Source organism: Macaca thibetana, chromosome 1 (assembly GCF_024542745.1).
Source record: "Macaca thibetana thibetana isolate TM-01 chromosome 1, ASM2454274v1, whole genome shotgun sequence".
Taxonomy (NCBI): Eukaryota; Metazoa; Chordata; class Mammalia; order Primates; family Cercopithecidae; genus Macaca; species Macaca thibetana.
Genome location: NC_065578.1, coordinates 217,131,023 through 217,146,293, shown reverse-complemented (window position 1 = coordinate 217,146,293; position 15,271 = coordinate 217,131,023). Strand labels below are relative to the sequence as shown.

The 15,271-nt window shown below is 49.2% G+C and overlaps 1 protein-coding gene across 1 annotated transcript in view; it reads right to left on the bottom strand.

The window, feature by feature from the left end:
• Positions 1–2,944: 2,944 nt before the first annotated feature.
• KIF26B (kinesin family member 26B) overlaps positions 2,945–15,271 on the bottom strand; it is a 561,163-nt gene continuing 548,836 nt past the window's right edge. Inside the window, 3 exon segments of the mRNA XM_050772633.1 lie at positions 2,945–9,878; positions 13,257–13,407; positions 13,937–14,139. Of these exon segments, the coding sequence (XP_050628590.1) occupies positions 9,730–9,878; positions 13,257–13,407; positions 13,937–14,139 (503 nt within the window). The 3' untranslated portion in view covers positions 2,945–9,729.

The window sequence follows — 15,271 nt, the reverse complement described above, 5'->3', positions numbered from 1 at the left end:
GTCGGTCTGCGTGATGCAGTATTCTGCAGACCTTAAAAGTCATGTTGTCAGAGCACATGTGCCAATTGGGGAAATAAATATACATGGCAGGATTATTAAAGAGGAAAAGGGTTCCAAAAGGACCATATCCAGGATAATCCAAAATTTGTAAAAGCGCATGCACCTGTGTGTGTGTGTGTGTGTGTGTGTGTGTGTGTCTGTGTGCGTATGTGTGTGTCTATTAAATAATAGTGGTTCTCTCTGGAGTGAGATGAAGGTGTTTTTTTATTTTCAATTCCCATATTTTCAAAGTGCAGTTTAAAAAGCAGCAGACTTTCTCCCACTGGGCCTTCAGGGACTTTGCGGGTTTGTAGATCTTCGTGGTCTATAAAGGCCTTTATTCTGAGTTTTTCTTCTGAGCACACGAAAGGTGTGTAATATACATCTGCACCCCAGAACCTGCTGGAGAGCGGAGAGCACAGAGGATGGGCTGAGCGGGGGCAATGTAATAATTTTAAAATGAAAAACAAAGGACATGCTGCTTATCCTGCATGCAGGTGGACCCCAAAGTAGCTTCCTCAGGTAGCAGCGGGGTGGCTGCCCAGGGGACAGTCCCCTCCTCCTCAGCCTCCTCAGCTGGCTGGATGCTCACAGTGCGCCCTTCCTGAGCTCTTGGCAAATGCACGTGTGGAACAGCCTGCTGCGGGAAGAAGCTGGAAGCCTCGGGGGTGTAGGGGAGTGAGGAAGGGCTGGACTTCCACAGGAGAAATAAAGTGACTTGCAAGCAACACTGGCTGTCCCCGTTCCCTCCCTGACTTACTGCCCTCTCAGCCTCCTTCTTACGGGGACTCTTCTGGAGGCGAGGCCTCGCTAAGGGCCCAAATTCTAGGAAAAGGGGCCCCTGAGGAGGGTTCGCCCTGCATGGAGGGGAGCACGTTTGTGTGTTTGCAGCAGCGTTTCTGTGTGCCGCCCCGGCTCCCCAACCTCACGGAGTCCTGGAAGCCTGGAAACGGTTTCATTCACTGCAGCCAGCACAGTGTCTGGGGCAGTGCGAGTGCTGTTCAGTGAGGTTTGTTCAGCGATTGTTTTGTACATGTTGAGAAGGAATCCACGAGCTCGAACATGACTCTTTTTCATCTCTTAGAAACGTGCTTTAGGAGGCCTGAAAACCAAGGCTGAGCCAAGGCTGTGGCGGTCACGGTTGTGTGTAATAGGCCCAGGGCATGGGTCTGGCCTTGTGCTCCTTCTCCACTGGGAATTAGGGATTAATCCCAGCAGGCGTTTGCAAATGCAGACCTTTGGTCCTCTTGTCAGGGAGTCTGAAATGTTGCAGACCCCTGCCCAGGTTTTTGTTGTTGTCTCTTCTCCCAAATGTGATTGATCGATTCATTCATTCAGCTAGTATTGGTTGAGCACCCACTATGTTCCAGGTTCTGTTCTAGCTGCTGGGGTTATAGAACAAGAAACATTCCTGGGTGTTAGGAGCCCTGCAGCCACTGTCGGGTCAATGCATTTACACTCCAAGTGCCCTATAGATTTATAAGGGTTTTCCAGAAACACCACCTTCGGCTGGAAAAATAAGTGGGAGCGTCGGACACTGCAAAGGCTCTGCATCGATGCGGAGGCATTTTCTCCAGCCCGGTGCAGGGATAGCCTGATCTGCCATTGCTGGACAATGACATTGCCTTGTTTTGTTTTTTTATGACCTTCTAGTCTCAGGGGTGTCTGACCAAGTGCACCATGGTGCCAAGGTAGGCAGAATGGCCACTGTCCTCCCTGAGACAGAAACAGGATCAAAAAGTATGGAAAGAATAAAAGAAAGAACAATTTGGATAGTTTAATGGTTTGAGAGACAGATATACCTAAGAATTGTATATTTGGATAGTTTTTTCCCTAATGAGAAGTTACTTCTGATGACCACACAACGCACATCCTTCCCAGAGATGAGAGGCTCTGATGTGAACTGGGGACAAGATGTATTATAGGCTGTGACAGGCCAGCAGAGCACTGAGAGAGTCTTCAACTGGGAGGAGTGAGGGCATTAGAAACAATTCTGTAACAGATGCTGCCTTTCCGTTCTCTTCTCCAAGGGGATGATCAGTTTGGCAGCGCCTCCACCTGCTCTTCTAGCTGAAGCTATTATGTGTTTAGAAAATCCTCGCGGCTTCTGCTCGGTCGACCCAAAGGGAGCCCAAGAAGGTCTTGTCTAGGATCTGGGGAGAAGAAAAACAGGGAGCCTGGGAGATGTGTGTGTCCAGGCAAGCGTGGCGCAGGAGGAGGCAGGGACTCAGAGACGGATCTCGCCAGGAGTGAAACGTACTTGCTCTGAGTGGCCACCCTGCCCTATCTCTTGGGGCTGTGGAGCACTCCGTTGATTGGATGAATGTGGCACCAGCATCTGGGAAAGTCCCTCATTGCTGTTCGGAGGGAAATGTCTGCAGTGGAGGGAGACTGTCCTCAAGGGAAGGGGCTACCCTAGGAGACCTTTTTCTAGTTCTGATCTGTTTTTACTTTCTTGCCTGAATGTGCCCAGTTACAACTGAGACCAAGCACCAGTGTAGCAGCGGCCCATGCATCCAGGCCCAAGCAATCTACAATGACTGCAAATTCCCTTATTTTATGTGAGCTCCAGAAACACTGGACTGAGGGAGGCCAACACAAAATATCCCATGGTCAACACAAGCTTCTCCACGCTTTTCCCAGCGTCCGACCCTCAGGCGTGCAGCACAAGTCCAGGGACTCTGGGACTTAGCTGACACCTCCACTCACTCCTGGCTGAGCTGCTGAACTTGTTGGGGGCCAGCTCCACAGGGCGACTAGACAGGCCTCATCCCATGAGGTCCTGAGAGGCCTGGGGGCTAGACTTGGGCCAAGGTGGTGCTGCAGTGAGGAGCACCTAACTCTTGAATTGCTTTCCCCCGAGGTACAGAAGGAGAAACTGGATAGAGGAATTCACGACTCTGGGTAGAATAGAAGTGAACATTTAATGCCACCATAGTTTGATTTTAACACCAGATTCTTTTTTGACAACATTTTACACCTCATATGCCACAGAAAGTCAGAGATCGTAGCCAGCAAACAATGTCTTTACACTGGAAAATGCCACACAGCTTAATGGACTCATGTCACCAGTTTGTGAGAACTATAACTCTTTTTTCTGGACTGTTCTCCAGGGAGCCTGCTCATATTTATCATAATCAAGCCAACACCTAACGTTTATATAGCTTGCAAAGGCCCATGCACAAAACCAGCCTGCCAAGGGGCTGCTGGGACCTGCCCAAGTACAGAAGAGTTGAATTTCTGACTATAACAAATGAGTTTTATTAAAGAATTTTAACAGCACACACTTGTGAACTAATAATGTTTTAAATGGCACCAGTCTTCCATCCGGTTAAACAGTGGATTTCAGACAATAACATTAAGCACTACCATTGAATTGTAAAATAAGATTTTATGAACTTATTTAGGAATTCGCTGTTTCTGGCACGATAAATGCACCTGGGCAGGCCTCGCCTCCACGTTTCAAACGGGCCCGTTTCTACAGATAAGCATATTTATATATACATACATACATTACTAATCATGGAATTCGAGATCCAGAGCTTGAAGGAACCACAAAGGTCATCCAGCACAATGTCTTCCTTTTACAGGTTAGAAAACTGAGTTCCAGAGGAGTTAGGAAGTATATCCCGGACAGGATGACTGGCAAAGCTGGATGAGAACTCAGGTTTGCTGTCCTATGGCCTTTTCACCACATCAGGTATCTCCTGTACACACACATCCATGTATGTACACACACCTTAGAGGAATGATATCTGTTCATGTCCACGTATGCCTGGTGCAATATGATCTAATGGGAAGAATCCAACAAGCTGGACTCAAGTCCCCGTTTTGCTATAAAACCACTCTGTGAACTCGGGCCAATCAATGACTAGACTTCAGTTTCTTCATCGGTAAATGATTACCCCCAGCTCCTACACAGAGCTTTAAAGTCTTCGAAGCACTTCCCATCACTTATACCACTTTCTCTTTATGCTCTCCCAGAAGGGCAGCTGTTCTCACCCCTGGTCTTCCACTCGGGAACCTGAGGCCCAGCAAAGTGAAGAGGCTCGCCCAAGGTTGCATAGCTAGTAACACAACCAAGCTGGCGGCCCAGTGTCCTTGCTCCTAGCTCAAGGCCTTTGCTCCTAGGTTTAGCTACCTCTCAAATGAGATTACTGACCCAGCCCCTCCCTGCCTCTTGGGGATCCAGTGAGGGGACAAAATGCCTTAAGGTTGTAAGACTCACTAAAGTGCTTTGGTTTTTCCAGAGGAAAAACAAAAAACCAAAAGAAAAACAGGTACTATACATATCCAAGCTAAGGAACTCTTGGCTGCTTTCCCAAACTCCCTTCGGTAGCACCAGGGGCTGGATGGGAGTCTTAGGGAATGTAGGGAACTAAAAATGTCAGAACTTTCCTCAGAAATTTAATGTGGAACGAGTGGGAAGAGGCTGGATCCTCTTCCATGCAAGCCGGTGGACGTGGATTTCCAAGCCCATTCTCATCAAATTCAAAATGAAGGGGTCTTTCCCATTTGGCTACTTACTACACAAACAGCTTAGATTTTGAACTAAGCCCTGTGCATTGAGGATTGGATCCTAATCCCTATCCTCTTGATTTATCTGTCCTCCCCCCATCCCCCAGCGCATGTCTCCACTAACAGACTTTGCTTGAGTGAGAAAAACATGGAAAAAAAATAGCCACAGACAGATCCAGCAAACCTCCACCTCGATGCACGGCACGTGGATAACATTTCCAACGGCGACGCATACGTAAATGAGAGAACACACGCAACGCTGTAAAACAACATCCTGAGTTCACAAATAAATTTTAACTTCTTCATAAATCAACTATGACAGTGTGGGCTGTTAGCAGGATAGGGAATGAAAGAAGGAAGCTTCTTGAGTGTTGAAGGTAATTTCTATGTATGCATGGAATAGATGTGTGAGTGTGGTGCTTCAGTACTCGCCTCCACACGTGTGGACCTTGGGAGCAGCTGTGTTTAGAGAATAAGAATTGTATGCAATGAAGGCTGGATACTGCCCCAAGCCCCACTGTGTCCGGTGTTAGGACGTTGCTGCAGCTTCCGGCCACCCAAAAGCACAATGTGTTTGTTTAGAGAGGGATAAATTAGTTTCTAGGAATTTTCAGAAAAACATTTTTCTCAGAAGATGAGCTTAAATGACAATAGCTTCTCCTGGATTAGAATCATGCTTGCATTGTGATGGAGATAATGAACAGCCCGTAATTTTAAAACGTGTCATTCTGTCAGGAAGATTGCTAAGCGATGCACTTTATGAGCTGTTACCCACCAGATACTTTCTGGAGGTGGAAAAAGAGATATTAGAATCCAAAGAAACACTGTGTCTACCGCCTGCCCCCCAGCCCCCCCAAAATCTGAGACCCATTTACTTGCATCAGGGGCACTGAACACCCAGCTTGGTTTCATTTGGTGCAGAGAAAAGTGGGCTGTGTGCCTTTCCTCCCCGCCCAGACTCCCGTGTGGTGGCACTGACGAGTGTCCTCCAGTGGGGGCACAGCTGGGCCACACACCCCGGTGGCAGCATGGAGGCCCCAGGGACGGCGGCAGCAGACGGCTTAGCCTCAGCTAATAGCCAACAGGACTTTCAACCTCTTTCTCACTGGCAAGGTTTCAGGGTTTAAGACGTATTGTCTTTAGAAGCGAGGGACTCTGTGTGTGCTCCAAGAACGGGTTACTAGTCTAGCAGGAAAGAACAATGAGTAAAGGCAGGACTCCTTCGTTTTTAGTCTGGAAATTAACTCATCTTTAGTCATTTTACAGTCTAAAAGCCTTTTTGGAATAAGAAACCTAAAAAACCTAGAAACACTCAATATAATCAGCAGTGGCCAATGATATAGGCGGCTGTGTTTGCACTGAACAAATCCGCAGACTTGCCAGCCTTGCCTTCGATCCAGAGAAGGTGGCTGGTTTACAAGGACATGAGATACACACCCAAGTGAGCACAACTGCATTTTTTGTCAATACAAACAGAACTCTGAGATTTTGTCAGAAATCTGAGCAGCAAGCGTGAGACTTGTAGGTGCATATAAGACTTTTTGAACCTCCACTCTGGATGGTAGATGCGGCTGGACTGAAGCCACTGCCGTCTTCTAAGAATATAGTAGACTTCAAGTTTAAGGCTAATTTATGACAAACCAGGCCAGATTCCTGCCTGCCGAATTCCCCACGCTGCGATGCCTGGCTTTTTATTGCAGCTTCTCATGTGGGAGCCCCTTCTCCGGCTCAGGGATTCCCACCTTCGTCAAGACGGACACGTCTCTGCATTTGCATCCTAATGCTCCCCCATGTTAAGAACGGCAACTGGCGAATAAACAACAGGCAGAGTGCTCTGATTTCCAACCCGGAAGAGATGAAAGAGACAGTTTCCCCATGATGCAGAGGGGAATTCAAGGACAATAAGATCAAAGTTTGCACTCGCGGGTGGGAACTGAAAGCCCGTGATGAAGCAAACGCTCACGCCCTCGCAGCAGGCAGCACCATCCTGCAGTGCGACACGGAGGGACTCCCAGGGAAACAATAGCACCATTGCCTGTTTTCAGATCTTAGTTTTGCTCTGCTGCTAATGCTTCCGCCTCCTATATTTGGAGCAGGGGGTGAGGAGGACAGGTTTTAGACAAGGAATTAAGACCTATGCATCTAAATGTGAATTTCAAATATTTTTTTCTAGTCCTTTCGTTTGTGGGTAATGAAATAGAAATAGGTTCTTTGACATTTTGACATTTTCCCCGTGCCTCCTCGGGTTCTGTGTCACCAAAACCGAGAGGCGACCTGGAACTATCTCACGTCTGGTCACTCCGTGCCCCGGACTGCTTCAGAACGGTCAGCCAGAACTCCCTCCTTCATCATCAACATCGTCCGTTTATCGGCAGAGACAGGAACAAGCACATCATAATGTAAAATGCCCGATTTCTTCACCTGGTTTATCAATATTGGTAAATTAACATGTTTGCAGCTTATTTAGGTCAAAAAAAAAAAAAAAAAAAGCAAAGAGAAGAGAGAGAGAATAGACAACATCAACATCAACATAAAGCATTCTCCTTCACCGCGGCCTGCGGGATCCTGCGAGGTGTCCTGTGATGGGCATCTTGGGAAGCCAGTCTGACTTGGTAAGAGAACTCTTGGTTTTATTCAAGCTTCTGTTATAGCATAAAGTTGCTACAAATGGATAAATTCAGGCAGGAGGCAAGCCGAGTGCCACACGCCTCGGAAGGAGTCCATCGGTTTCAGTCCAGCAAGGGCACCAGGCTCTGTCACTGGCTAAAGAAAGGAGGCACAGCATGGAAGGAACCTCAGGGGAGGACGTGGCAGCGGCGAAAACCAAGCTCACCGATGACCCATCAGATGAGTTTGTTTCCAACAAAAACAGAATATTCACCTTTGAAAATCTCCAATTAAAGACTTTTCATGAACTACACGTTTAAAACCAGCCACCAAAAGAGATTGCCCAACGGAAAACTCGAAGGATTGGCTTCCCTTTGGGTCCAGACGCTTCCAAAGATATTACTGTTAAGCAAACTCACTTACACAAGTGCTGTGAGGGCCAGAGGTGAGCCCAGAGCACGTGACTGTCCTGCAGAATGGGGTCAAGGCGCAGGAGCGTAGGGAGGTCCTGCTTCCTAGGGCAACAAACCTATCAGACTTGGGAGATGCATAGAAGGGAGACTGAGCCATGCCAGAGCAGCCTCTCCCTGCAGTTGAGCCTGTTCAGCTGGCAGATGTGGGCATGTCTCCTGTTTGTACAGAAGCAGACTCTTAGGAAAGGTGCAAAGCCAGACTCGTGACCCAGGAGCTGGCTTCCGCCAACAGGGCCACCTGAACCCTGTTCTGATAACAAAGGAGCAGATCACGTGAAGCTCACAAGACTTTGGTTCCCATTTACCGAGTTCAGCCAGCTGTGTGGGCTGCAGCGTCCAGAGGTACACTGAGCCAGAAATGTAGCGTTTTTTTCCCCCCTTGGGGAGTGGCTGGGGCTGAGTTGTTGGTTAATAAAGGCAGCCTAGTTGGAAACAGGCTCATGAAGATATGCTGCATTTGAGGGCAAAAGGGAAGCGTACTCTGCAAATGCCTAAGCACTGTCCTTGATGTGAAGGCTGCAGGGACTCCTGGCTTCCAGGCTGTTCTATCAGCACCACAGCTTTGATCAGGCAAATCCCTTGACCACTCTGGACCTGGGGATTCTATCAATCACTAAAATGGGTGTAATTCCTAAGGGAATTGTTACAGGGAGGAACACCTAAATTTGAAGTCCTGAGTTATTGGGAGCCAAAACCTGGACATCCATCTCTTCAGCTATGTTCTGCCTCTCCAGGGTTGTGGGAGTTATGGAGGGGAAGCTCTGCCTTTGGGTAGGGGCAAAGACTGATATCCAGGGTTGTGGGAGTTATGGAGGGAAGCTCTGCCTTTGGGTAGAGGGGCAAAGACTGAGAGGACAAGCCCGTCCCTTCTTGGCATAGAGGCTCTGGGACGTAGGAGAGCTGAAATCCTTGGACTCTGGACAACAGACAAGATGTACCGTCTCAAGAACCCTTGTTCTAATCCAATACAGGTGAAGTCTCTGAACAAGCCTGAGGAGGTCTCTCAGCTGGGGAAAATCCTACTTTAGTCAATTCACAACACTAGAAAATACAGCTCTGGTGAACTGGTTCCAGCTTTCCTTCAAGTCTTTGGAATAAAAATGAATACGAATTTTGAGGGCCAGGCAAACTGTGGATTTGTGGGTCAAGGAACCATATGTGTGTGAGGACTTGAGGGGGGCAAACTGTCTACAGAACACACAGCCCACCTCCCAGGAGCAGGGAGGACCCAGGTCGCAAAGGACTCCTCCTCCCCGATGCTGCAGCGCCCGGCTCCTCGCCCGTTCTCTAAAGCACCTGCCCCACAATCAACCTTCTGGGTCTGCCCCGACCACGCTGCTTGTTGGGACGTGGCATCGAGGTCACCTGCTGCTCCAAACCTATTTTGGAAACACACACACTGGCTCGTGCCGAGGAAGCCTCTTGTTCTGTTTGAGTGGCCTCACCAGAATAACCATAAAAGACAGGTAACATTTATTCATAAGCAATACCGATTAGGAAATAGCTCTACAAACACAACTTACTTAGAAACAGCAAGTCAGAAATAGGATAAAACACCAAGAGAAAACGAGCTGTGAATACATTTCCAAAATGTTTTTGTTTTGTTGTTTTCATCTTGACTAGCACCATCTGTACACAAGAAAGTATGAACATAAATGTTTGGATAATAATAAAGATTTGCAAGGCACTTAATCAGTCATTCTGGGTCTTTTTGTTGTTGTGTTCACTTTCCACAGCAATCCTACATCCGCCCCGCTCCTCTCTCACGAAAGTAAGAGAAGAGTGAGGTCTCGTTCACTAGCAGTTCTTATGTACAAACAAGGTAAGGTTCCTCAAAGTGCTTTTTCAGTCTCGCAGGGCTGACACCCCTCGGGCTTCCCATCCTTTTCTCCTTCCATGGGTGTTTGACGTTTGCGCCTTTCCTACAGAAAACAAAAGAAAACTCGCCTTCGCTCAACGCTCGCTCCAGACTTGCCACCAACCTTCATCCTCATTCATTGTCTTTGATGCCCCGGCACAGAGGGCCTAGGGGCGTGCACCGTCTCTGAAGTCCTGGGGAGCGGGGAACCGCTAGGACAAGGGGCTGGCTCCTCTACCGGCGCCTGGAGGTGATGTCGAAGCAGGTGATCATCATGAGATGGGCCTTGCAGAAGTTGACACGGCTCTCCAGGCGCTCCGTCACACACTCCAGGGCCTCCAGGTACTCCAGGGAATCCAGCTCCCAAACCTGCTCCAAGTCAACTGCAAGAGAGGAAGAGCTTGATGGAGACACAGAGCAAACAGAGTGCGAAGCATCTCCCGATGGCTCAGCCTGGAGCTGCCACCCCCACATCTACCCCTTGGTCTAAAGGTCTAACTCGCCTGCCTTAGGCCACCGCAGGGTTCCCTCCTGCCCGATCCTCAGCCTCTTTTGGGTGGAACGGAACACTCTTTACCAGTGTTTAGATCCTTAACGTGTGTTTGAGATTCTACTGACTAACACGGGGACATTCTCGCTTCCCCTACCTCCAGCCATCCCCATCGCAGGATTTGAGAGACTCTACCACGCTATTCACTATCAAGTAAATACTTCAAGCTGAGGTGGGGAGAGTCCCTCCCTTCTGGGGGTCTCAGTTGAGTGACAGTTATACTTCTGCCCCCTTTTATGAAAGGATGTTTCTGGATTATAACCCAGATACCTTTCCTGATGTTCAGGCCTGCACAGAGTAAAAAGTCTGTATCCTTCAAGGCCTGAAGAACAAGTATCTGGAATCAACCCCTTCTGGCATCAAGTCCCCTACTTTGTCTAGAGGTGGCAGAGGGATGGGCTGCCTGGCCCAGGCTCCAGGGGTCCAGCAGGCTCCCAGTACGAGGAGGAAAGGCATGGACAGCAGCCAAACCTGGAACCCCAGGCAAGAGACGAGCTCTGGGACCTCCACGTTGGCTGACCCAGTGTCCTTAAAAGGAATGTGAGAGTAGTAATTCCTACCCTGCCTGCCCTGAGTTGCTGTGAAGATAAAATGAGACAATGAACATGAACTTGATTTGAAAATGATGCCACACTATGGAAACATCGGGGATTAGAGTTGACGTCTGCAGAGTGTCTTCTTTCTGCAGATGAGGTCCCTGAGAGCTGGACAGTGACATGACTCACTGAGGCTGATGCAGTTAACCAGGACTAGAGCTGGAAGGAGACCGAAGGCCCTGAATACCAGTGTAATATTTAAAAACCAAAACAAAAAGCAAAAGGAGCCATCATTCTATGACCACATCAGACTACATTACTAGACAACCTTGAAAGTGGCATCAGAACGAAGAAATAGAACTAAAAATGGATCTTTCCATGCCAGTCCCCTGCCTCTTGCCCACAGGGAACAGTCAGCAGGCAGCCTCATTGATCCTTTTTTCCATTACTGTTTTCAATTCATCTTCAAGAAACAATCTGTGTTTCCCCTTTCATGTAGCTTTCTGTTCATTTTCTTTCTCAGCATCAAAAACACAGTGATTTTGACATATGTACAAAGACTAGAAGGAAGCGGTTGTTTCCTGGAAGCAGCTAAACACGTACGTATTAATGTTTCAGCTTGTTCCCATCCTGGGAAAAAACACAACTTTGTAAGATGAAGATAATTTTCAAGTCTGCCCTGGGCATAAACAGTTCTTAAAAATAAAATGTTAATGAAAATAGCAAAAATGAAGGAGAACTGACAGGGAACTGATTGAAAGGAGGCCCCTGGGATCTTGGAGTGGCCAGGGATTCCTGAAGCAAGGAAAAGGGTATGCACAGCGGGGGGGATAAGCACAGGGCCCTGTGCGCATGTCACGGGCAGACAGTAACCAACGCCCTCGCCCCGTCTGCCCTCCCCATTAGTGCCCTCGATGAAATGCCCTCACAGGACAAGTTCATGTCTTTGCTCACATTTCTAACGAAGATCCAGCTCAGTGCATCAGGCAAGCAGGCATGAAGGAAATGCCTCCTGTTTTTTATTTGTATTTTTGAGACAGGGTCTCACTCCGTCACCCAGGCTGGAGTGCAGTGATGCAATCTCAGCTCACTGCAACCTCAGCCTCCTGAGTAGCTGGGATTACAGGTGCCTGCCACCACACCCAGCTAATTTTTGTATTTTTGGTAGAGACGGGGTTTCACACCACGTTGTCAAGGCTGGTCTTGAACTCCTGGGCTCAAGTCATCTGCCCACCTTGGCCTCCCAAAGTGCTGGGATTACAGGCGTGAGCCACCACACCTGGCCAGGAAATGTCTCCTGTTGTTGAACTTTGGGATAATACTAATAATTACTAGCAGATCCTGAGCTCTCATCCTGGGCCAAGCAGTGTAATAAGCACCAAGAGGACCAACAGGTACTGATCCACACCTCACAACTGCCCTGTGGTGTAGTCACCATTATTTTTCCCATTTTACAGCTAAGGAAGTCAAGGCTCAGAGTGAAGTGTCTTTCTTACCCGAGGTCCTACAGCTAGTCTGTGAGAGAGCCAGCAGCCAAAGCAGGTTTGTATGCCTGTGGCCACAGCTGCAAAGGCTGCAACTTACTATTACAGGATGCTCCATAGACTGTCCCAAGAATCCAGTGAGTCCTTAGGGAAATGTTAGCACCTTTTTCCTAGGGAGAGGCAGCTGCCGGGAGACTGCGGTTACACGTGGCGGCACGGCTGGGAGGCCGACAAGTCCTGCCACTTTCTTCCGCACCTTGACCCAGGACCGTTTCACCCCAATATCTTTTCAACCAGCTGCTTTGGAACATAAACCTAAGCTTCCAGCCTCTGCCTGCAGGCCCTCCGCACTGGCCAGGGAAGGCCGGAAGAGGGTGGGGGCCGTGCGGGGGAGGGGCAGTACAAAGGAGGCCTGCCAGAGGCTGAGGGCAGGATGGGAAGGGGAGGCAGAGGGAACCTGAATGGCAGGAATGTATTTGACCCCACAGACTGAGTCGTCCAGCATTAGCTCCTATATCAGTGTAATAGCTGGGACCAGATTGAAGTTTTATTTTGTGCTAAATGGAATGGTCAGGAACAAATAAGTAAGAGACAATTGAATCCATCTTTCAAAGAGAGCAAAATTGTCCTGAATTGTTATTAGATGGTTACGGTCATCCTGGGCTATTAAATGGAAATAATCCTGTGGCTGTCGTTTTTTTTTTTTTTTTTTTTTTTTTTTTTTTTTTTTTTTTTTTTCACTCAAAAATGTTTTCCTTGCTTTCTGGGTCCTCTGCGCAGCTTTTCTAGGACGGTGCACTCTAGCCTATTAAGGGCTCTATAAATTCTTGTCTATTTCAGGCTAGATATGCAGTGTGATTTGGGGCCGAGGAGCAGATCTGTAACAGTCTTCATGTCTGGGTGATCTTCCGCCACAAGCAGGGGGAAAAATCTCATTTTCAGGTGCTTTGGACTGAGACACGTGAGAAATAATCTTGCAAGAGCAATATTCACCACCTCTTGCTGCCCCGGCCCTCCCGCCTGCCCCCGGGGAGTAGGCTGCTGGCTGGGTGCAACTTCCTCCACGTGGTAGGCATCCTGGGACCGAGGAGGTGGACGCAGCCTCTGTCACTGGCTCCCTGGGCTATGCGCCAGGCCTGGTGAGCAGGGGAGCCCAGTAGTTGCGAGGGAGGGAAGGAACCCCGGCCTTACATTCATTGAGCCACTTGTTGGGATCCAGCATCAGGTACTGTTTGGTCGCCTCCAGCTCCTTCATCAGCCACTCGTACTTGGCGCGGACCTCGGCGATCCTCTGCTGGCGGTGTTCCAGAATTTTCAGCTTGGCGTTGAAGCACATGACCTCCTAGCACACAGACAGAGAGGAGAAAGGGCCCTTCTGCTCACGCCCAGCCCACGCCACAGGGAGCACCTGTGAGTATCGTTGACGGAAAACAGGCTGGGGATGGAGACGTGTGGGAGGGACCCAGGTGATCTCGGCCACATTTCTGCCTCGACAGGCCAGTCAGTTCAGACACCTCACAAGGTAGGACTATGACAGGCCATTCTTGGACTATGACAAGCCATTCTTAAATTGAGAAAGCAGGTGGTGGGTGTTTCATGATGGACAAAGGCTGGTTAAGACGGGGAGCCTCAAGGAGCCAGAAAAGCCCCCAAGATCATCAGCCCCCACCCCTGGCTTTGGAGCCTTTACAACATTTCAGCAAGAGAAACACGGGGCTCTCTCCACAGCCTCTGTCCAAAGGCCCTTTGCTGGGACAGAAGCCCCCTTCCCACCACCCGAGCCAGAAGCCGGCTGGGAAGCCTGGGTCTGGGCCGTCTTCCCCAGGGCCCTGCCTGGGCCCCCGTGTGGGTGGTGGGGGAGGCTGCCTCACCTTGCTGGCGCCCCCTCGTCGCCGCTGCAGGCGCTCCACGTCATCGATTTCATAGACTTTAATCTCAAAGGGCTCCCCAAGGCCCCTCTGGCTGCTCCGCAGGGGGCCGTCCACCCAGCGGATGCCTGTGCTGTTGGTGGGTTTTCTCACAGGGGAAGAGGTGTCCAGGGATAGTGCTGGGATAAGCCTCCGTCTCTGAGAACCTGAGGAGGGGATTAAGCTCAAAGAGTTAGTCTTTCTGAATTTCAATTTTTTTTTCTTTTTTTTTGGAGATAGGGTCTTGCTCTGTTGCCCAGGCTGGAGTGCAGTGGTGCGATCATAGCTCACTGCAGCCTTGAATTCCTGGACTCAAGCAATTGTCCTGTCTCAGCCTCCTAAGTAGTTGGGACCACAGGTGACACCACCACACCCAGCTTTTTTTTTTTTTTTTGGTGGAGATGACATCTTGCCATATTGCCCAGGCTGGTCTCGAACTCCTGGCCTCAAGTGATCCTCTCCACCTTAGTCTCCCAAAGTGCTGGGATTACCGGTGTGAGCCACTACACCCAGCCTGAATTCAATCTTTTAAATATTTTGTGGATGTAACAGATGAGGTCATGACAAGCACCCCAGGATCTGAGGCAGGACTAAACACTGCCACTTCCCACCACCCACCTCCACCTCTCCTCCCCTAAGCCGACACTTGGGCTTTAGCTCAGCCAACTCCCAGGGGAATCTTTAGAACTGCCTCCTAGTTCCACCTGTGAAACATGCAGCTTAGACCTGTGAGCCACACTGGCACATCCTCAGCATGGATGGGTCAAAAGGTCCGAGCGTTTGATGTCATTACAGGAGTTCCAGAAAACACTGTCGATTTGCTTATAACAGCAGCAGCACTGACATGCGCCGGTTACGTGCCAGGCACTATTTCACATGCTTCACACACTGTGACAAGCACTGCCAGTGCTCTCTCCCAGTATCTATTCTCTTTCTTTCTCAGCAGAAGAGACCCTGGGTATTAGTGAAACACAAGGCTCCTGGAATGGAGACTAAACTCTTGCATGGCACAGGGGACTGCAGTGTTGATGAACAAATGTCAGTTGAAGCATGTCTCCTCCAGAAGACAACAAGGAATGCTCACTACTGTGTTAATTTTCTCTATGAAGTGAACTCAGGGATCTGAGCTCCTTTTGCTTCATATTAAATCTCACTTTTTTTGACAGGGAGTCTCACTTTGTCGCCCAGGCTGGAGTGCAGTGGCCTGATCTCAGCTCACTGCAACCTCCACCTGCTGGGTCCTCCTGCCTCTGCCTCCCGAGTACCTGGAACTACAGGCGCCGCCACCACGCCCAACTA